Source organism: Girardinichthys multiradiatus, chromosome 11, assembly GCF_021462225.1.
Source record: "Girardinichthys multiradiatus isolate DD_20200921_A chromosome 11, DD_fGirMul_XY1, whole genome shotgun sequence".
Classification (NCBI taxonomy): Eukaryota; Metazoa; Chordata; class Actinopteri; order Cyprinodontiformes; family Goodeidae; genus Girardinichthys; species Girardinichthys multiradiatus.
The window spans coordinates 33,328,510-33,351,375 of NC_061804.1; the positions used below are offsets into that span (position 1 = coordinate 33,328,510).

The following is a 22,866-nucleotide window of genomic DNA, read 5'->3' on the forward strand; positions in this document are numbered from 1 at the left end:
TCCCAGGACAAAACAGTCCCAACCCCCCAATGAATTCTAATCTCAATCCCATGAGCCCCCCACCCTCCATGAACCCCGATGAAAAGCCGATGAAGACACATCCACACAGAGCGAGCTCCACACAAGGCCCCACTTCAAGCACCCCCACTACATCCTGCCTCCCACCACACAGTGCGCTGCAACAGCAATGCAAGGGCCCCGCCCAATGCCATCTCAGCCCCAGCCCACAAGTGAAGTGCAACAGAGAAGACACCACCAAGCACCGTACTTACAACAGACATCCTGACACCCCTCCAAGATGGAACAAACTCACCCGGCAAGAGATCCACAGCCGGCAGCACACCCCCGGGGCCAGTGGCCCCCACTATGCCCTCGCATCCACACAAACACACTACATCATCGCCACTACAACAACAACCCAGGGAGAAACGCCAACCAGCTTAGCACCACCACCACCGCTCAGTCAATCCAAATGCCGGTGACCACACATCCAAAAAGAGGACACAACCTCTCCACACCACCCTCCAGCCAATAACATCAACCCCCCCTACTCCGAAAGACAACAGCTAGCGGAGCAGCACACCACCAAGTCCACCCAACCATCCGGCCAATACCAGCAGACCTACACCCGCTAGCGGCCCCAGTACGGGTCCAAGACATGCTCCACCGCACAGGCACATTCACTGGGCCCAAGGCTAGCGAAAGGCACCGGGTCCCAAGAGCCGACCAAAAAACCAGGACCAACACCCCTAGCCCCCCTGAAACAGCTCAAACCCAGATCCACGGCCCCGACACCTATTCCCTGACCCAAAGAAGCCACCGACCCCCAACGAAGAGGAGCCAGCCAGACGTGCACCGCAACGACCAAAAGTGTGGACCCGCTCCAATAAAAAAAAAAAAAAGAGCAGACCAGCCGGCCCAAGCAACACGATTATGCCAAAGCATATTCTTGTTGCCAAAGCAGTTTCTGATAAAGTTTTTTATTTATATCAATTGGAGCATTATAGCGCTAGCTGTAATGCTCCACTTGTGAAAGTAAATCTTTTGGGTTTCTTCTTGTTACTCAGACAGTGCGACTCTATCAAATAGGACACTTTAAAAAAAAAGAAGTCTGCCGAGCTTACAAGTTTGACCTTAGCATTATCACTGACACTAAACTATCAAAAGCTAGAAAAAAGCTTAAATTCTTGCTCCAAATCAAAATTTACTCATCCACATGCATTATGATAGCTATTAATTTTTACTAAACTGATATATTCATTCATAGCACAACTCAAACATATCAGCCTTACCATTCTCTTCTAGACACCATAAACAACAAATGAGAACAACGGTTGACTGATCAAACATCTTCAGTTAAATTCTAATTCAGATGATTCAGTGGAATTTGTTGCCATAACTAATGGTAAAGTGACTTGTAAAAGTTGTCAGAACTTAACCGTTATTGAACTTTAAATTTACAAACCAATGTGGCTGATTCAACTTGTCATTGTTTTAATGTATATTTATTTGCCTCTAAAAAGGTGAGCATTTACGGTAAGCATAAGGTCTCTTTTGCCTGACTCTTGAAATATCCCTATCTCCACCATTTCTTTACAGCTGTCATCTTTTGAAGCCCGTTTAATTATATCAGGTGAATCACATTGTATCCTGCGGTGAATTTAAGGAATTAATCGCTAGCTCACTAGTTAACTAAACATGGTTTGATGTACAAGATTGTTGTATTATAAATATGAATATATTATTTAATATTTAATATTAATATTTTATCAAATAATACTTCGGTCTGTTAAGGGTTGTCCTGTGAATACCAGCCCAATAAGGCAGTGGTGTTAGGACAAAGTCAAATGGGATGAGCCAAGCTCTGACATTATTGAACAGCAAAACTCTGCGCACACATGGAATGAATTCACACAATTTCTTAAAATACAAGAATTTATTAACAAAAATAAGTCAATCAACAAACTCTTTGCTATGCTAAAACAATCCAACTATACTACCAAGCAGTATTAAAGAATAAGGAAGACTAATGGGCTATGTACAATATAAACAAGTTGATTAAACATGGTTGAAAACCATGATCGATAGAGTGATGTAACATTACCATACAATGTTTATGTTTGAGAACCAAGTATTATCTTGAAGAATCTGGAAATGAAGTTAAGTTAGTCTTCAAACCAACTTGGGCAATAATCAGCATACCTTTAGACAACCATTCACAATGCAAGATCAGATAAAATATTATTTTAATAAAATAATGTTTTAAGAATGATCTGCTGAATGAAACCAACCTTCTGGATGACTAATTCTCAACAGTGTTTAATTAGCTGCCTCTATTTATTAAAATAATATTTAGAAATATTATTAAGGAAATAGTAAAATGTTTAAGGAAATTTTTGGGTAGATGATCTTTAGCAGGCAATCACATGTTCTTAGCTGCTAGCAGTTAAAGCTAACAAAAGAAGCTGATAACTTATCATCCAAATCAAACACATACCTTTAAAATACCATTAATAAAAGGGTTAAAATGCATAAGCGCAGACGGCGCGTTATGATCGATCTTCTGTGTTTAAAATCACCCTTTAAATAAAGTTCGTCTTAACTTTAAAACCACACAAACCAGAACACAAAACTGACCATGTGTGCTGAGCAGATAGCCTGCTAGCACTAAGGTAGCTGAGTTCAACACAAACAAAACCAAACTTCATAAAATGAAAAACGTTTAGATTGTCCGGGCAACAAGGAAGTTTGTTCTCTGTGGATGCTTTCTTCAAAGGATTAGCTTCAGCTAACCACCCGTAGCTGTTGGGTGGGGCGACTCGCTCTGTCTGCCGACCAAACTGCATGTTACCACGGTGATGCATCCCGTTGTCCTTCCTTTGGGAAACTGCTTAACTTTGTAGAGACAGGGTCTCTGCTGGGAACTCTCTGGAACACAGTTTGCTTCTGTAGATGTCAGAAAGAAAGTCAAGCAACGCTTGTACCTTAATTATCCCCATTCATGTACCGGTCATTCGTACTTAACTTAGTGCATATGACTGCGTGATCTTATGACACTCTTGGATCCAGTTTGAAGAGTTATGTCTGTTTGCCTGCAAAGAGACATTAGCGCGCTGTCTCCCTCCTGTCCCGGTCATCACCGGTGTGGAAGAGATCGATTCAATGGAAAGGCGGGGGTTTTATACGGACAGTGACATCAAGGGAAGTCCGCTGTTACACCCCCCCCCCCCCCCCCTCAAGTTGTGCTGGAAGTTGGTTAATGCGATTTATTTTGAAAGTTCCAGAAAAGTTCATACCGGACTTTCATGTTGAAATCCATGGTTGTGGTTCCCAACAAGATTAAGATTGTCAATTCATAAGTTATGTTTGTGATGCTCTAGGGAATAGTGGGTGAATGGTGGCCTCCAAATCAAATGCTGCTTTTTGCCCCATGAAGCCTTCAGCAATTTCTGAACAAGCGCACTCATGCACATGTATGCAAATGCATTCCTGCATGTGCTAATGTTGCACTCCGTTTTTCTGCAGTTCCTGGTCCACCAGCGGGCATCAAGGCAGTTCCTTCCTCTCCAAGCAGTGTGGTCGTCTCCTGGTTACCGCCTCTCAAACCAAATGGTGTTATCCGCAAATACACCATTTACTGCTCCATTCCGGGATCTGGACAGCCGGTGAGCCTTTCTTCTACAGGGGTCAATAAAAAAATGCTTTCGTTGCTTGTAGAAGCAAGTTGATAAAATCAGCCAAAGGAAATGATTCATTTGTCACCACTATAATTAATTGAACCTGCGTATGTGTGTGTGTGTTTCTTTGCGCATGACTCTCTTTCACTGTGTTTGCACCATTGCTTTATTTCCTGCCCTCCCAGATGAACAGATGAGGTTGTCTTGGCAACGTGATGAGACGTAGATATGCAAATGAGACTGGGAACAAGCTCACACATGCAGACTGCCGCATCAGAAAGACACATACACACATCATATTTTGACATATTCTATTTATACACATATTGTGAAGCATTTCAGTTTTTGTTAGATTATATGCATATAAACTGCAAAGCACACAGCAAAGTCTGATATAAGAAATGGATCTCACTTTCTTATTCGCAAATATTCCTCCCTCCTTGTGCATGAGTGCCATGTAAATGAGTATAGGCAGGAAAGGGAGGGAAGGAAAGCCAGGAGGAGGGGGGAAGAGGAGGCTGAGAGGGAAAAAGAGACACACTATTAGAGGTAGGGAGACACCACAGGGAAATAGGGAAATAAGCGAGGGATGGAGGGAGGACAGGCAGGGTGGAAGGGAGGAGCAGAGGAGGGTATCAGTCACATCGAGATGAGAGTGCTTTTGTTCGTCTTTTCATTATCTCCCTGTATCACTCCCTGGATCCCCACAACACCACCACAACGCTGGAGGAATGTTCAACCCCCTATACACAGACACACACAAAAACACACACATGCATATATCTTCCCCCTTTCTGTCCATCCATCCTCTCCTCTTCACTAAGCAACACAGAGAGGGATAAAAAGGAAAGGCAAATGGTGAAGGAACTGAAGATGAATGCTGAGAAATGATACAATTAAAGAAATAAAAACAGAATGAGCTTTGAGGGTTTTTTATACAAGCCGTCGTGTTTTTTTGTAAAAATCAGTGAATGTGAACATTTTATCATGTTTCCAACTTAATCTTTCGGCAGGGTGGAAAAAATTATATTTTAGTGCTGAGGATTTCAAATGATCCTACAGTTTCCTCTTTAAAAACACTTGTGTGTGTTTATTTGTCCTATTTTACCACCTTTCAACTCAAGTTATTAAGAGTGAATTTGATTTCTCCTGAAAAAGAAAAGGAACATTTCTAACGTGGGCTGCATGGTGGTGCAGTTGGTAGCACTGTTGCCTTGCAGCAAGAAGGTCCTGGGTTCAATTCCCAGCCTGGGGTCTTTCTGCATGGAGTTTGCATGTTCTCCCCGTGCATGCGTGGGTTCTCACCGGGTACTCCGGCTTCCTCCCACAGTCCAAAGACATGCCTGTTAGGTTAATTGGTCTCTCTAAATTGACCTTAGGTGTATGAGTGTGTGCATGGTTGTTTGTGTGTTTCCCTGCGATGGACTGGCGATCTGTCCAGGGTGTACCCTGCCTCTCGCCCATAGACTGCTGGAGATAGGCACCAGCTCCCCCGCAACCCACTATGGAATAAGCGGTAGAAAATGACTGACTGACTGACTGACATTTCTAACGTGTCAGAACGATGATGTTGAACATATAACCTTTACTGATGTGGAGGCCTGATAATGTCTGTTGCATATTGTGCTTTTTTTTTGTCCCTGCTTGTGTAGTAGACATGCAGCTGGGAAAGTATTGAATTTCCTCTTAAATTTTTCAGCTGTGAATAAGTCAACAGTTTGACACACATCCACATTCAATGGTTTGTCTTCATTTTTGTTCCTACCTCTGGAAAACCCCTTAAAGGTCGTTTGAAATACATTTCAGATGACTATTTTGGGGAACCTAAAACATGAAGGATGTTTTGAGTCATTTCACTATTTTTTGTTTGCTATATAATTCTATATACTTTTGCTTCATAGTTTTGATGTCTTCACTATTTATCTACAATGTAGAAAGTAATGTAAATAAGGAAAAGCCATTAAATACCAAAGGTGTGTCCAAACCTTTGATAGTGTGTTTAAATACAGTTCGTACACATACATATACAGTACATACTCACACACACTCAGAAATGTATAATAGAACCTATCCTGTTATTAGATTCAAATTGAATTACATACATTCCAATTTGATGCCAGCTTTAGTGAAGTGCAGTCAAAATTCAATTTATGATGCTAGCTGATTAAAGGTTTTCTATGTAAGGAAGACCAGTGCATTGCATCAAGTCACTTTGGCACTGATTAATTTGAGAACTGTTTTTAGGAATTATTTTCCTTTGCTGTTCATCATTTGTAAATCATCTATATTACACATTTTCAGTACATCTGTGTACTTTGTACCTTTAAAAGAAAAGAAGCTATACAAATACTAATTTCTGGTTTTCTCTGAGGTTCGACCTTTCAATTCTGACTTCTGACTTTGACCATTCTGCTTTTTTTAATAATAAAATATGCATATATATAAAAAGTAACTAAAACTTACCATAAAAGGAAAGAAGTGCTGTATGTCCCTTGACAAATGTAGCACGTTTAAATCCAGCAAAAAATATTGACATTTATTCATCAAAGCATTGGTTCCTAATAGATCTGATTAATTAAACTAAAAACAAGCTACATGCTGTTTACTGATCCAAGTATAGACTAAAAATGCTGGAAGTTTTCAGATTTTTTGCAGTTAAAAAACAGAATGAAACTGGATTTTTCATTCAGAGTCGATTAAGGGAAAATTGGCAGATTCTGATCACTGGCCAATTGATTGGCGCGTCTGTAGTATTTATTATTTTGATCCACTCAATGTTGCTATTATTTTAACCACCACAAGTGTGTGAGGTGTACTTATTAGCTCATACGCTGAAGAACATCCACAGAACTGATAGTGAATGATACCTGGGCTCCATTTAGCAGCATTTATTTCCATGTGATCTTGTCACGCATGTTCAAATAAACCTAAATTCTGACTTGTAATATGTCCAGTGTTTGTATTACACATCCACCAGAGTCTGTCCTGTTGCTGCATTATAAGAGCCTCCTAATATGACATGACTCTCATTCCCAGGCGCCCAGCGAGTATGAGGCCAACCCTGAGATGCTCTTTTACCGCATCACGCACCTCACCCGCGGTAAACAGTACCACATCTGGGCCGCAGCCGTGACGACCGCTGGCCGAGGCAACATCAGCTCAAAGGTCACAGTGGAGCCTGCTGGGAAAGGTGGGTCCTTCAGGCGAGCCTGCAGCACAGGAGACATGTAAAGAGGGGCTGTGTAAAGGTTATGAGGGAGGTCTCCTGTGCACAAGTCACTTTCATCCCTCCACACCCTCCTCTCTGTCTACTTTTCCCCACTATTGATTGACAGCTGTAGTATTGATTGAGTCGTGGCTGTGTTGCAAGAAACGCTGTTGTTAATTATGTGGTGATGAACAGGGTCTATCTAGTAAAATGACCCCTGAGGAGAGAGGAAGCAGGCAGGAATCAATTGAAGGGTGAATCTATGAAGAAAAAAATAGACTGAATCGAGTGGTCTGAGGAAAGGCTGCACTAAGACTCCTCTGCTACATCATTTTTATTCGTTCAGCTGCAAGTAAAGGCCTTTTCCCTCAGGCGGTTTAGACCAGCAAACAGCACACACAGACTGTGTGGTCCATGTCAAAGATTGAAGTGTTTCATGTTTGTCTGTACAGTCCCAGCAAAGATCCTCTCCTTTGGGGGCACTGTAACCACACCCTGGATGAAGGAGGTCCGTCTGCCCTGCAGCTCGGTGGGAGAGCCCGCCCCCACGATTAAATGGACCAAAGACAGGTCAGAGCCCCTAAAACATAACTCATATCTCAGAGTCATGACTCATTCAGATGGATGCTGTTGCTGCTTCAGGAGAAAAACAGAACGTAAGAACTCTTTGACTTCTTTCCTCTCATCAGTGAGGACTCTACCATTCCTGTGACAGCCGACAGTCAGCGGCAGATCTTGTCCAACGGCACGCTGGTGCTACGTTCAGTCAAAGCAGAGGATTCTGGGTACTACACCTGCACAGCTACTAACACCCTGGGCTTTGACACCATCATTGTTAATCTGATGGTGCAAGGTAAGAAGGGATGGCTTTCTTTGACTCACTGGTTGAGATTGGCTCTGTGGACTCCGAATGCTGACCCAATGCGGTTCTGTTGGCATGCTCAGTTCCTCCTGACCAGCCTCGTCTGACTGTCTCCACCACCTCCACCTCCTCCATCACTCTGGCTTGGATTCCTGGGGATAATGGAGGAAGCTCCATCAGAGGTACACTCGACTGATCTTTTGGTCTACTTGTGCATGCTTTACAGTTACTGTTAGAACAAATATTGGTCTTGAAATTATTTTTCTGTAAGTCTCACTCTCTTGAAGTCAGTTATATTTGAAACCTTGGGTTTTTAGTGTATAAAGAAGAATCCTGTCCCTCCTGTCACAATTTCAAGCTAACTGTCGCCTCCTGGTGTGTAAATGTTGTAACTTCAGCTAGATCATGGATGTGCCTTTCATTGACATAAAACTGTCTTGTGTGCTTGCAGGATTTGTGTTGCAGTATTCTGTGGACAACACAGAGGAGTGGAGGGACGTGTTCATCAGCTCCAGCGAGCGCTCCTTTAGGTTGGATAATCTTCGCTGTGGAACGTGGTACAAAGTCAAATTGGCCGCCAAGAACAGCGTCGGCTCGGGTCGCATCAGTGAGATCATCGAGGCAAAGACACATGGAAGAGGTAAGAGCAGGATGTAGTAGCAGTTTGACAAATATTAGATCTTGATTTTACTTGTATTCCCATAGTTATTGTTCTTTATGGATTATGGTAATTTAAACATGCAGTTATTAGATTTATTGAGGTTATTTAGGTTTACCATGCTCTATTTCTAAGTACACTACCTGTTAATAGTTTTAAAAACACTTTCTCACTTATTGGTTTTCTTTATGCTTATGACCTTTTACATTGTACGTAGATTCTCACTAAAGACATCAAAACTGTGAATGAACAAATACGGAATTATGTATCAAACAAAAAAATGTAAAAGAACTTTCAATAGGTTTATTTTAGATTTCTTAAAGTAGCCGCCCTTTGCTGTGACGAAATATTAACCTCTGGCCGTCTCTCAATGAACTTCTGAGAAGTTCTTTCAAGACTCTTTGCAAAACCATTTAAGGCGACCACCTCATGGAGCTCATGGAGAGAATGCTCAGAGAGCAAAGCAGTAATCAAAGCAAAGGGTGTCAATTTTGAAGAATCTAAAATATAAAAATGTTTTGACTTATTTCACAGTTTTTGTTTACTACATAAGTCCATGTTTGGATTTACAATGTAAATAGTCATGAAAATAAAGAGACCCATTAAGTCGGTACTGTAAAATGTATTACAAGTTTAGTAAATTCAAACTTTTATCCCCCACATTAATAATGAAACAGTACATACACTTCTGTTTTGGGGTTATTTTTTTCCAGAGTGAACAGTTAGTACAACAAAAAAAGGTTCAATCCACTTTTGAAACAAGAAATGAGTGCAAAGGTCTGAATTCATTGTGGATTTTCTCCAATCTAAATATACATTCATTCACCGCAACCAACAAAATCTGCTGAAGGCTCTAGAACGCCTTGCAACCTGATGAGGTCCTGGTCCATTAACGTCTGATCATGATTTTCTGTAGCTGGGTGTTTCTCTTTGCCAGCAAAAATATATACAGTATATTTATTTAACCTCAATTATTGGATTAATTAAAACTCAAAAGAACAGGAAGATCACATAAACTGGATCAAGATCTAAGAAAGAGATTTGTAGGTTTACACGATGTGGAAAAGTGTTTTGGAGCCATTTTTAAACAACCACCGATTCCAAGATAATTACGTCAAACAACTAAGCATATGTATGAGTTATGTGGATGTGTCACAATATTTCCAAAGTCTGGAGGAAGACACTAACTGTCTACCTCAAATGAAATGTAATTGGTTGGACAGAAACCAACTAAATTCATGAAACTGCTGGTACACCATTGTCTAAGAAGGTCTTTCATAATCAACACCTTTAAGCTCAACTGAAATTTACCGCTGCCCACATGGACAAGCTGGCGTTTTACCGTCAAACAAGGCAAAGATTGGGCTACTTGGTCGTAGTGACAAGAAGTCTGTTAGAAGTCGACTGAAGCCTGTCAAACCTAAGAACACTATACCATCTCTCAAGCCTGGTGGTTGGAGCATCATACTGTGAGGGTGTTTTGCTGCCTGTTGTACAATCTTTATGTTTTGCAGAAAGTGGAAGGAATAATGAAGATGAAGGACTACCTCGAATTTTTTCAGCTTTACTTTAAATCGGACACAGCTGTACAAAGCAGGTTAATTTGAAGGTTCAGGAATGGCCTCAACCTTCATCTTGTTGGAAACATGTTGACTATGCGAAAAAGCCAGATCAATGCCAGAAAAACTAGCCTGTTTAAATAAGCTGTACTATTTCTGTCTCAAAGATTAGTCAGATATTCAGAATTATGCCAGAAGTTTGTTGATGGCTACAAAAAACTGCAACATGTTGTAAGGATTATGATTATTGATTAATTAATATTTACCAAGAATTATAATTTACAATCATAATTTGAGAAACATTAATTTCTTAACCAAAAATCTTTACTTACCAATCGAGATCAGAGATGTCCTCTGGTGTTGTAATTGTGGCTCAAAAGCCCTTGATAATTACAATTATTAAATTCTCAGTAATAATTGATAACTATTACTAGATGTCACTGTTTAATCAACCGTTTCACCGAACGTGGGGAACTTTGACCTTATTTTGACAGACAAATCACTCTTGCTCAAAATAAACACAAACGCTTTCTCTTTATCTACGTGAATATGTATTAAATCAACAGCCGTGATACACCTCACTATTCCGATACAATAATCTTCACCTAATCAAGCATGCAAAGTTCTACACAAAAGGGGTAAAATAATAACTAAATAAGATAAAACAGCATTGAGTGTGTATGAAAATCAAACCAGCAGTTATGGCAAAACAAGAGGAAATATGGTACTGAACGGAGCTTTGGCCAAGCTATTTTCTGCTAGAAATAAACGAAACGGATTACTTGTTGCCGTCTTCTGTAGAAAAGGGGTTAGAGAAGGGGGGAAGTAGTTGCGTGTCCGCAATTAACTCCCAGAAGCAGTCAATTGTTGTCCTCTGGTCTCCTTTGGCGAAAGGGGAAAATATGACTTGACCGTCAGTAGTCGACTGGAACAAAAACAGGGATGGCAATTCCGTCTCCTTGAAACCTCTGTGGGGTTTTTTGGTTACGTGTTGAATTCACGTCTTCGATTGGTAAAGTGACGTTTCTGGCCTTTCTATTCCAGGAACTTCTTTCATGAATTTTTCCTTCTCGTTGGGCAAAGGGGGAGAATGAATGAAAGTCCACATGGGATTTTCTTCTCCGGAGTGATGCGCTTCAGTTACCAGATACCGGTCCTGTTTCCAGCGTGAAAGTGAGGATTAAAGAGACCACAGATCACTTCACTGTGACATCAGAGCTGCGACGCCCCCTTCCTATCAGCCGCGATGCATGGTGGGAGTTGTAGTAGCAGACTATCATGGGGTACAAAATGGCCGATGACGCCGGAAGGCATAGTGGCGTTCAAATGGTCCAACAATGTTGAAGGACATTTACACAAATATTACTAGGTGTGTTTGAATATATTAGAGTCTGTATGTATAGATTTGACCCTGTATTTGTTAGACAAAATCTACAATAAGTTCATAACTCATTGTAGTTTTTTAATGTGTTGAAAAGTTTTTCTTCCTTGACAAGAGAAATATATAAAAAGGCCCAAACTGATGTCATTCATGCCAACTGAGTGTATGCAAACTTGTGATCAGACCTGTGTACGGTATATGCTTGCTAAGCTGCTGTGTTACCAGGCTGTTTCTTAATAAATGCGTTCTGTTGTTTTCATCTATCCAGAACCGGTGTTTAACAAGGATCAGCCGCTGCTCACTCACATCAACTCCACTCATGCAGGACTCAACCTGCAGGGCTGGACCAGCGGCGGCTGCCCCATCACCGACCTCATGCTGGACTTCAGACCTAAGGGCACCTGGGCCTGGCAGAGCCTCAAAGCCAACTCCACCAATCAGTTGTTCCTCAGCGAGCTGCGTGAGGCTACGTGGTACGAACTAAAAATGAAGGCCTGCAACAGTGCTGGCTGTGGAAACCAGACCTCCCAATTTGCTACAACAGACTATGACGGCAGTGAGTGTTTTATTTTCCTGTCACCTTTCTTTTCACATACAGGTCCTTCTCAAAATATTAGCATATTGTGATAAAGTTCATTATTTTCCATAATGTCATGATGAAAATTTAACATTCATATATTTTAGATTCATTGCACACTAACTGAAATATTTCAGGTCTTTTATTGTCTTAATACAGATGATTGTGGCATACAGCTCATGAAAACCCATAATTCCTATCTCACAAAATTAGCATATTTCATCCGACCAATAAAAGAAAAGTGTTTTTAATACAAAAAACGTCAACCTTCAAATAATCATGTACAGTTATGCACTCAATACTTGGTCGGGAATCCTTTTGCAGAAATGACTGCTTCAATGCGGCGTGGCATGGAGGCAATCAGCCTGTGGCACTGCTGAGGTCTTATGGAGGCCCAGGATGCTTCGATAGCGGCCTTTAGCTCATCCAGAGTGTTGGGTCTTGAGTCTCTCAACGTTCTCTTCACAATATCCCACAGATTCTCAATGGGGTTCAGGTCAGGAGAGTTGGCAGGCCAATTGAGCACAGTGATACCATGGTCAGTAAACCATTTACCAGTGGTTTTGGCACTGTGAGCAGGTGCCAGGTCGTGCTGAAAAATGAAATCTTCATCTCCATAAAGCTTTTCAGCAGATGGAAGCATGAAGTGCTCCAAAATCTCCTGATAGCTAGCTGCATTGACCCTGCCCTTGATAAAACACAGTGGACCAACACCAGCAGCTGACACGGCACCCCAGACCATCACTGACTGTGGGTACTTGACACTGGACTTCTGGCATTTTGGCATTTCCTTCTCCCCAGTCTTCCTCCAGACTCTGGCACCTTGATTTCCGAATGACATGCAGAATTTGCTTTCATCCGAAAAAAGTACTTTGGACCACTGAGCAACAGTCCAGTGCTGCTTCTCTGTAGCCCAGGTCAGGCGCTTCTGCCGCTGTTTCTGATTCAAAAGTGGCTTGATCTGGGGAATGCGGCACCTGTAGCCCATTTCCTGCACACGCCTGTGCACGGCGGCTCTGGATGTTTCTACTCCAGACTCAGTCCACTGCTTCCGCAGGTCCCCCAAGGTCTGGAATCGGCCCTTCTCCACAATCTTCCTCAGGGTCCGGTCACCTCTTCTCGTTGTGCAGCGTTTTCTGCCACACTTTTTCCTTCCCACAGACTTCCCACTGAGGTGCCTTGATACAGCACTCTGGGAACAGCCTATTTGTTCAGAAATTTCTTTCTGTGTCTTACCCTCTTGCTTGAGGGTGTCAATAGTGGCCTTCTGGACAGCAGTCAGGTCGGCAGTCTTACCCATGATTGGGGTTTTGAATGTTGAACCAGGCAGGGAGTATTAAAGGCCTCAGGAATCTTTTGCAGGTGTTTAGAGTTAACTCGTTGATTCAGATGATTAGGTTCATAGCTCGTTTAGAGACCCTTTTAATGATATGCTAATTTTGTGAGATAGGAATTTTGGGTTTTCATGAGCTGTATGCCAAAATCATCCGTATTAAGACAATAAAAGACCTGAAATATTTCAGTTAGTGTGCAATGAATCTAAAATATATGAATGTTAAATTTTCATCATGACATTATGGAAAATAATGAACTTTATCACAATATGCTAATATTTTGAGAAGGACCTGTACTTCTTCCTGTTACTGAATTTTAACTTATCTTTGCTGCTGTTTCTCACCTCTCCTCAGGTACGATCCCCCCCATTAAATCGGCCCGTGGAGAGGGGGATGATGTGAAAAAATTGTTCTCCATTGGCTCTCCTGTTATCCTGGTTACTTTGGGCGTAGCTTTGCTCTTCATCATCCGTAAGAAACGCAAGGAGAAGAGGCTTAAACGGCTCAGAGGTAAGAGATAGAAGAATTAAATCTGTTTAATAGATTATTGTGACACAGCGCTAAGATGCATAGATTAAAACCAAGCCTAACTATAAGCTAATGAACTTACTCTCGTTACAGATGCAAAGAGCCTGGCTGAGATGCTTATCAGGTGAGAGACTATTCTACAGTGACTTTCAAACTGTGGCAACCCCAAATTTCTATTTCACTGGGTTTTTATATGTTAAACCAAAGAAAATTTGTGGACAACTGTGAAGTGGACGGAGAATGACCTGTGATACTCCTTAATAAAATCCAGTGCAATCATTCTCCTTCAGATGGCATTTAAGAAGTGAAGAGCATCACTTGAGGGGACTTAATCTCAGTACAAATCCAGCTGTTCTGTGAAGACCTGATAAGAGTTTTTTTAAAGAACAATTGTGAACAAACAGCATCATGAAGACCAAGGAACACAAGCAGGCAAGAGACCTATGTTAAATCTAGAGGGGCTTCAGAGGTAGTAGAATCTGTCAACGTGACAACTATTAGTCATGCACTCAACAAATGGTGTTTCTATGGGATAGTTACAATGAAACCTATTGTTGAGAGAAAGCCATAAGAAGTACTTTTTGAAGTTTGCCACAACATCACCCTGAACACATCTTCCATAATGGTGAAACATGGTGGTGGCAGCAGCATGGTGTCCTTTGGTTCAGTGCAGACAGAGAGGCTGATTAGAACTAATAGAAAATAGATTGCACAAAACACAGACCAGTCCTCCAAGACAAATCTGGTGAAGCTTTCAAACTACTCAGACTGGGGCAGAGGTTCACCTTCATGCAGAGCACCGACCATAAACATACAGCCAGAACAAAAATGGAAAATTTAGGATAAAACCATATTCATGTGTCAGAATGGCCCAGTCAAAGTCCAGATACAAATCTAAATGAAAATGTATGTTTTTGCAAGGCTCTCTCTCTCTCTCTCTCTCTCCACACACATTTGACATCATTATGTGTTTTCACTTTGTCTAGCAAGAACAATCGCAGTATAGACACACCTGTAAAGGGCCCTCCTCAAGGGCCAAGGCTCCATATCGACATCCCCCGAGTTCAGCTACTCATTGAGGACAAGGAAGGCATCAAACAGATAGGCAAGTTGCTAAATATTGCCAAACTAAAATCAGCTGTTCTGAGTGGTTTGTAGCATTTGTAGCATCTGTATCTAAATAATGCATTTACACGTGTCTGCGACAGGAGAGGACAAGGCAGCGGTGCCAGTGACAGACACAGAGTTCAGCCAGTCGGTGAATCCCCAGAACTTCTGCACAGGAGTGTCTCTGCACCACCAAGCCCTCATCCAGAATTCAGGGCCTCTGATTGACATGTCAGACATCCGCCCTGGCACAAGTGAGCTTGCTTTATGTTTTATGCTTTAATGTAGACTTCTTGACAGCTCGATTATTAATGCAGTGGCTTTGCTATACCAAGCTGAAGTCTGATCTCTGTGTTGTCGCTCAGACCCTGTGTCCAGAAAGAGCATCAAATCAGCTCACAGCTCCAGGAACAGATACTCCAGCCAGTGGACGCTGAGCCGACCGAGTCAGTCCACAGCTTCAGCACGGACTCTTACCTCAGACTGGCGAACAATGGGTTCCCACGGCATCACTGCCACAGAGAGTGATAGCTATAGCGCTAGCCTCTCCCAAGACACAGGTATAGCAGTTTGGGATGGTAGCAATTATGAAAATACAAAATAATTCTAATTCTGACATGCAAGATTTAAATTTATGAACATATGTAAGGAAATTGTTGTCACAACCTCATTTGTTTTTCCAGATAAGGGTAGAAACAGCATGGTGTCAACGGAGAGCGCCTCCTCCACCTACGAGGAGCTGGCTCGAGCGTACGAGCACGCCAAGCTGGAGGAGCACCTACAACATGCCAAGTTCACCATCACAGAGTGTTTCATCTCCGACAGCTCGTCGGACCAGATGACCACAGGTACCAATGACCCTGCGGACAGCATGACCTCCCTCAGCACTCCATCTGAGCCGGGCATCTGCCGCTTCACCGCCTCGCCACCCAAACCACAAGACTACGATCGTGGAAAAAATGTGGCAGTGCCCATTCCTCACCGGGCAAACAAAAGTAAGTGAATAAATTTGTGCAAAATTATTCACACCCCTTAGAACTCTTTTACTTGTTGCCACAATACAACTATACCTGAATGTACTTCATTAGCATTTTAGAGACAAGACCAAGACAAAGAAGTGCATAACTAGTGAAGTAGAAAAAAATAAATAAAACTCCAGCTAAGCTTTTTATGACACCAGTTTTGCACATCTATAGTTTGACAAGTTTGCCCATTTTCCTTTAGGCTCATGCTAAGTCAGATGGATAAAGTGGGTCTGTGAACATCATTTTTCAAGTATTGAGAATGATTCTGAATTGGATTTAGGTCTGGACTTTGACTGGGCCATTGCAACACATAAATATACTTTAATCTAAATAATTCCAAGGTAGCTCTGACTATATGTTTAGGGTTGTTGGACTCCTGGAAGATGAACTTTCACTCTAGTGATGCTTTCTTCCAGTATCGCCTTGTATTTAGCTTCAGCCATCCCTGCTGAAGGATTATTCTCCCACCACCATGTTTTACCACAGGGATTGTGTGTTTAGGGTGATGTGCAGTGTGAATTTTCTGAGACACATAGCAGTTTGCATCTAGGCCAAAAGGTTACATTTTAGTCACATTTGATGAGAGCACATTCCTCCACATGTGCGTTGTGTCCCCCAAGGGGCTTGTAGCAAACATAACTTCTTATGGCTTTCTTTCCACATTGGCTTTCTACTCTTCCACAAAAACAGATTTGTGGAGACCACAAATTAATTTTCTTTGGACAGATTCTCAATGAAACATGTATCATTTTTCTTTCAGTTCACAATTATGTGCTACTTTGTCCTGTTCTATCACATAAAATCCAAATAAAATACATTGAGGTTTGTGGTTGTAATGTGAAAAAATTTCAAAATGTTCAAGGGGTATGAATATCTCTGCAAGACAATATATAACTGATATAACAATAAGAATTAAAAATGACTTCCTGTCCCAAAAAGAAAGCTAATAAAAGGTTATGCTCTTTTTTAAACTACTCTAAAAAAGCAATAAAATGTTAATAACAGCAATGCAACATATTAAAATGTAAAAACTTAAGAAGGTGCATTACATTTGCCTGAAGGGACAGATAGGTGTAGTGCATGTAGATAAATTACATTAAGTTGGAGAGGAGGCAAAAAGGATTGCAGATTGGTTACAGACACCTCCCAAAGATCAACAAGCACTCACAATTATACAAATGTAATTTTCAGTTCAAGGTTTACTCCTGTCCTGATTATTATGTGTCTCTTTATTAGGCGAGTTCTGCAATCTACCCCTTTACATGAAGGCAGACCCATTCTTCCGCAAGCAAGGGGACTCGCTGCATGACCCGTGCCCAGCTGTGCCGCCGCGGGAAGCCTCCATCCGCAGCCTGACGCAGCGGGCGTACCACACCCAGGGACGTCACAAGACTGTAGATCCGGCCAAGCAGCAGACCCTGACGCTGGTTCACTCCGGGCTGGGCAGCCTGGGTGCGAGCTCGGGCAACTCCACTTTGCCCCAGAGGACTCTCACCATGCCCAGCTCCAATAATGCAGCAACAGCCTCCACGTCCAGCACGAGCAGCAACCCCATCAACAGCAACAAGGTGGGCAGCTCCAGAGACTCGCTGCTCGAGAGCAGCTCCTCAGCCCTGGGGAGACTGCAGAAACAAAGCGTGGGGGCCTACTCCAAGTCATACACACTAGTGTAGTCCATTCTGCTGCACAGACTTGCACTGCTGACCCGCTCCTCAGCCAGCTCCACTCTGGCACTCATACGTCTGGGCCAGAACAGGCTTGAGGCCATCTTTCTGAAAGCCTAGCTAATGGTGAACCGCCCAGCTTCCTGTCTACTTTTCCTTCAGGGGGGGTGTGGGGGGGTGGAGGTGTAACACCCCTCTAGACAGAGACCCAGCTAACCCTACTGTTCTTGTTTAAATGGAACTATATATGAGAACTACTAACTCCAAGTAACAGTTCCAGCCGGCTGGTGCTCAGCTCCACTCAGTTCCTGCAGGAGACACACAGCCAAATACAGAATGTGACTCCTAGTGTCATTTGCAAATATTGACTATAACCGAAGAGCTGAAGGCTCTGAGTTCATGATGACGAACACTATATTAGCCAGTATGAAGCTGTGCGACCATCCAGTTTTTCATGCGCAAATACACACACACACACACAGTGTCCTCCATAGTCTTTATTTGATGTATTTTGTAATTTTCGGTCAATTTGCAGGACTTTGGTTTAGTCCCCTGTTTTCACACACTATCTCTCACTCTCCTGGTGTCCCTAATAAGAATTGGCAGATTCCCCTTTTTGATTGCCATTACAAAAAGCAATGATTCAGGGTCACCTCCACAATCAGTATTCTCCACTCATCTCTCTGCAGCTGAACGGCGTCTCAACTCTTCAATCCAGTCACTAAAACCCCAGTGAAGCGGCTGTTATTTCTCACCTTACAAATAGAGAATATTTGGTATTATAAAGAATTTTACATATATATTTCTATGTAGGTATATTATTGACATTTAAGGGAAATGATGACAAAGTATAAACTGTATGCGCTACACCGATGTGATAGTTATATACAGTGGTTTAATGTTAATGGCAAATTGTAAGAAAGGAGACAATCGCTCAATAACTGAATTTAGAAGTAGAGAAAATTTAAGAAAAGTTGGACTTAAGAAAGAAAATGTTTAGTATATATGTGAGATATTCTGTATGTTAGGTCGTGCTGGCTGGCTAACAAAAGTGACCCACTCTATTGTTGAGTTGGGCTAACAGAAAGCAGGGTGGAAAGATCGCAACATCCCTGAGCTGTGGCACAGTTTGTGCGTTTTTTTGGGGGACACAATCATGATACCAGGCCTTCAATGATGTCTTCTTATTTAGCTTGTTGTACGCCTGAGTGCTTGGTTAGGTTAATACAACAAGATTCAGAAGTTAGAGTGTCTTGTAAAAGTAGTTATGCCTCTCTTCCACATTTTGTCATGTTACAACTGCAAACTTCAATGTATTTTATTGGAAAAGTATGTTACAAACCGACACAAAGTGGTGTATAATTGCCAAGTGGAACCAATGCATTGTGATATAAGGTGTATTGCACATGTGACAAAGCGTGAAATCTATCAAGAGGCACAAATTCTTTAGCAAGGCACTGTATATTGTTATCTCAGCGGATCCCCAAAACACATTTATGCTGTTTGCTGCAAAGTGGTTCCAGACTCGGGTCGTTCTACAGTTTAAAGGCCTCTGTTTGTGGTTGGATGAGAAATCATCCCAGATGTGGTCATTTGCTTCTCGGCCAAATAAGTAAGCTGAAATGAATGCCAGTCCTAATATGAATGAAGTATTAATAATATTAATGTCAAGAGATGTTATATGTCAGGGAATTCAATTTTGAAATTTATATGTTCACTGAATTGATATCTTTGTTGTTGTCCTGTCTGAAGAACTGTAAATGTCCCACTCTTTTTGATCTCCACACCCCCCTCCTTTTCACACTGTTGTACATGGACACAAGAACCTATTGGAATGCCATTTTGTCAAGCATTCCCACAATAGTGTTTTGCGTTTACTATTTATTTATTTACCCATTTGCTCTGTTTGTCTGCTTGCTTGTTTAGAGGAAGGGGGCAGGGGATCTGTTGATATTAATTTCTCTTTAGTTTTGTCAGACATTTAGGTTGCGGGCGTCCAACAGTACCTGCCCTGTGATATACACTAGTTCAGCCAAGTAAAATCAGGGACTTGCAGCTCTTTTGGTCATACAAACTAATATTGTATTGTGTATATACTGGACCAGAGCCACTCTGTAAAACTGCATCATTTGGGCCCTTGCCTTTGTCCCCCACTTTAATAAAATGAGGTACAAATTTGCCCCCTTCGAACCATAGCAGATCCATCATCTCTACCTTTGTCAATGTTGTTTTTAAATTCAGTCTTGTACATAAAACACAGTTTTGTATGAAGAGCTATTTTCTTCAAAAATAAATCCTTTCCCGCATCAAGGTGGAAAGTCCCTCTTTCAAAATTGAAATAACATCACAAATTATTTTCTTTTTCTTTCTTAAAATGGTCAAACACATTATCCCCCTTATGTTTTTGATACTAATTTGTTGAATTTTTAGTCTTTTTTTTTTTTTAAATTGTATTCTGATGTTGTCATTTGTCCTATTTACTTTTTTATTATCATTATTTTATTTTTTATTTTTCCAACCCTTGGAAAAGTCACTGCATGCTTGCTAAAAGGGAAAATATGATGGAAAAATTCATGAAAAATCAAAAAAAAAAAAATGTTGAGGATAACCTAAACATTTCTTTAAGTTGCTTGTTACAGCAATTGCTTGTGTTCAAAGGTACATTTTCTATGAAAAAGCAAAAACTAAAAAGATCATTCTAACACCTTGTGCAATAAAGCTATCTTTCATATGCCGTGGCTTCTGTCATTTCCAACAGTTTTCTTTTTCTGTGTTGACTACAACTATTTGACCTGATGTTATGCAGGAGCAATGCTTCATGTTAGCAACGCGTTAGGATAAACCCAGAAAGCGAGGGAAAGAAATCACTCCTGATTCTGATTATTGTAGTTCAGCAAACGCGTGTTAATCAGCCATAGATGGAAATCAGGTGCTGAACCAGGGAAACGTCTAAAACTTGAAGGACACCGGTCCTCGAGGACCGACTTTAGACATAGAAGACATGTGGCCATATTTCTAACAAATTGAAAGAGCTACAAGATAACCATGCAACGGTATTTAAAGATGATTCAACAAAACTGATGTACTTCTCTGTTTATTAAGGTCCTCCAGAGCTGCTCTCCTGCTCCGTCGTCTTCCAGCATCTTCCTCGCCACTTGAGGCCAGCTCTCTGGTTGGCTGGGTAATTAACTGTTAATTGAATCAGTCTGAAGAGCTCAGTCACCCTTTAAAGCAACATTCATGACCATGTAAACTTCTGAACCACACTGAATGTGTGCACTCTACTGGTGTTTTATTGTTATCTAAAAAAGTTGCTATATAAACAAACTCTACTGACATGTCGCCTTACATTGACACACACTGACAAAATAAAAAGGTTGGCACCCAAGAGGAAGGTTCCGGTTTGAATATAATTTACTGCTTGTGCAGGCCAGCTGTGCACATGAAAATGACTTGATCTTCAGGTGGTTGGCCTGTCTACAGGTCCTTCTCAAAATATTAGCATATTGTGATAAAGTTCATTATTTTCCATAATGTCATGATGAAAATTTAACATTCATATATTTTAGATTCATTGCACACTAACTGAAATATTTCAGGTCTTTTATTGTCTTAATACGGATGATTTTGGCATACAGCTCATGAAAACCCAAAATTCCTATCTCACAAAATTAGCATATTTCATCCGACCAATAAAAGAAAAGTGTTTTTAATACAAAAAACGTCAACCTTCAAATAATCATGTACAGTTATGCACTCAATACTTGGTCGGGAATCCTTTGGCAGAAATGACTGCTTCAATGCGGCGTGGCATGGAGGCAATCAGCCTGTGGCACTGCTGAGGTCTTATGGAGGCCCAGGATGCTTCGATAGCGGCCTTTAGCTCATCCAGAGTGTTGGGTCTTGAGTCTCTCAACGTTCTCTTCACAATATTCCACAGATTCTCTATGGGGTTCAGGTCAGGAGAGTTGGCAGGCCAATTGAGCACAGTGATACCATGGTCAGTAAACCATTTACCAGTGGTTTTGGCACTGTGAGCAGGTGCCAGGTCGTGCTGAAAAATGAAATCTTCATCTCCATAAAGCTTTTCAGCAGATGGAAGCATGAAGTGCTCCAAAATCTCCTGATAGCTAGCTGCATTGACCCTGCCCTTGATAAAACACAGTGGACCAACACCAGCAGCTGACACGGCACCCCAGACCATCACTGACTGTGGGTACTTGACACTGGACTTCTGGCATTTTGGCATTTCCTTCTCCCCAGTCTTCCTCCAGACTCTGGCACCTTGATTTCCGAATGACATGCAGACTTTGCTTTCATCCAACAAAAGTACTTTGGACCACTGAGCAACAGTCCAGTGCTGCTTCTCTGTATCCCAGGTCAGGCGCTTCTGCCGCTGTTTCTGGTTCAAAAGTGGCTTGACCTGGGGAATGCGGCACCTGTAGCCCATTTCCTGCACACGCCTGTGCACGGTGGCTCTGGATGTTTCTACTCCAGACTCAGTCCACTGCTTCCGCAGGTCCCCCAAGGTCTGGAACCGGCCCTTCTCCACAATCTTCCTCAGGGTCCGGTCACCTCTTCTTGTTGTGCAGCGTTTTCTGCCACACTTTTTCCTTCCCACAGACTTCCCACTGAGGTGCCTTGATACAGCACTCTGGGAACAGCCTATTCGTTCAGAAATTTCTTTCTCTGTCTTACCCTCTTGCTTGAGGGTGTCAATAGTGGCCTTCTGGACAGCAGTCAGGTCGGCAGTCTTACCCATGATTGGGGTTTTGAGTGATGAACCAGGCTGGGAGTTTTAAAGGCCTCAGGAATCTTTTGCAGGTGTTTAGAGTTAACTCGTTGATTCAGATGATTAGGTTCATAGCTCGTTTAGAGACCCTTTTAATGATATGCTAATTTTGTGAGATAGGAATTTTGGGTTTTCATGAGCTATATGCCAAAATCATCCGTATTAAGACAATAAAAGACCTGAAATATTTCAGTTAGTGTGCAATGAATCTAAAATATATGAATGTTAAATTTTCATCATGACATTATGGAAAATAATGAACTTTATCACAATATGCTAATATTTTGAGAAGGACCTGTAGAGACGGTTCCAGAGGTGGTGTCATCGGGAGTCCCGCAGTTTGTTGCACGCATTTGCAGGAGCATCTGACAGTCAGTCAACTTGATCGAATTTCATAGGGGTTGTGTTTTTTTTGTTATGCAAGAGGCTGCATTCATAAATGTTCGTATCACGCAGCTGCCCAACATGCGCAGGAAGCCCGCATGCAGGCAGCT

At 41.7% G+C, this 22,866-nt stretch overlaps 1 protein-coding gene across 1 annotated transcript in view; it reads left to right on the top strand.

Annotated features, from left to right (window-relative positions):
• The window catches only part of LOC124876765 (Down syndrome cell adhesion molecule-like protein 1 homolog), a 66,563-nt gene extending 46,252 nt beyond the window's left edge, over window positions 1–20,311 (top strand). The window contains exons 18-31 of the mRNA XM_047379760.1: window positions 3,526–3,665; window positions 6,714–6,867; window positions 7,338–7,455; window positions 7,575–7,738; window positions 7,831–7,929; window positions 8,199–8,387; window positions 11,614–11,901; window positions 13,611–13,766; window positions 13,878–13,908; window positions 14,771–14,889; window positions 14,993–15,145; window positions 15,257–15,451; window positions 15,575–15,886; window positions 17,153–20,311. Of these exons, the coding sequence (XP_047235716.1) occupies window positions 3,526–3,665; window positions 6,714–6,867; window positions 7,338–7,455; window positions 7,575–7,738; window positions 7,831–7,929; window positions 8,199–8,387; window positions 11,614–11,901; window positions 13,611–13,766; window positions 13,878–13,908; window positions 14,771–14,889; window positions 14,993–15,145; window positions 15,257–15,451; window positions 15,575–15,886; window positions 17,153–17,589 (2,555 nt within the window). The 3' untranslated portion in view covers window positions 17,590–20,311. The remainder of the gene's footprint in view (window positions 1–3,525; window positions 3,666–6,713; window positions 6,868–7,337; window positions 7,456–7,574; window positions 7,739–7,830; window positions 7,930–8,198; window positions 8,388–11,613; window positions 11,902–13,610; window positions 13,767–13,877; window positions 13,909–14,770; window positions 14,890–14,992; window positions 15,146–15,256; window positions 15,452–15,574; window positions 15,887–17,152) is intronic.
• Window positions 20,312–22,866: the final 2,555 nt, after the last annotated feature.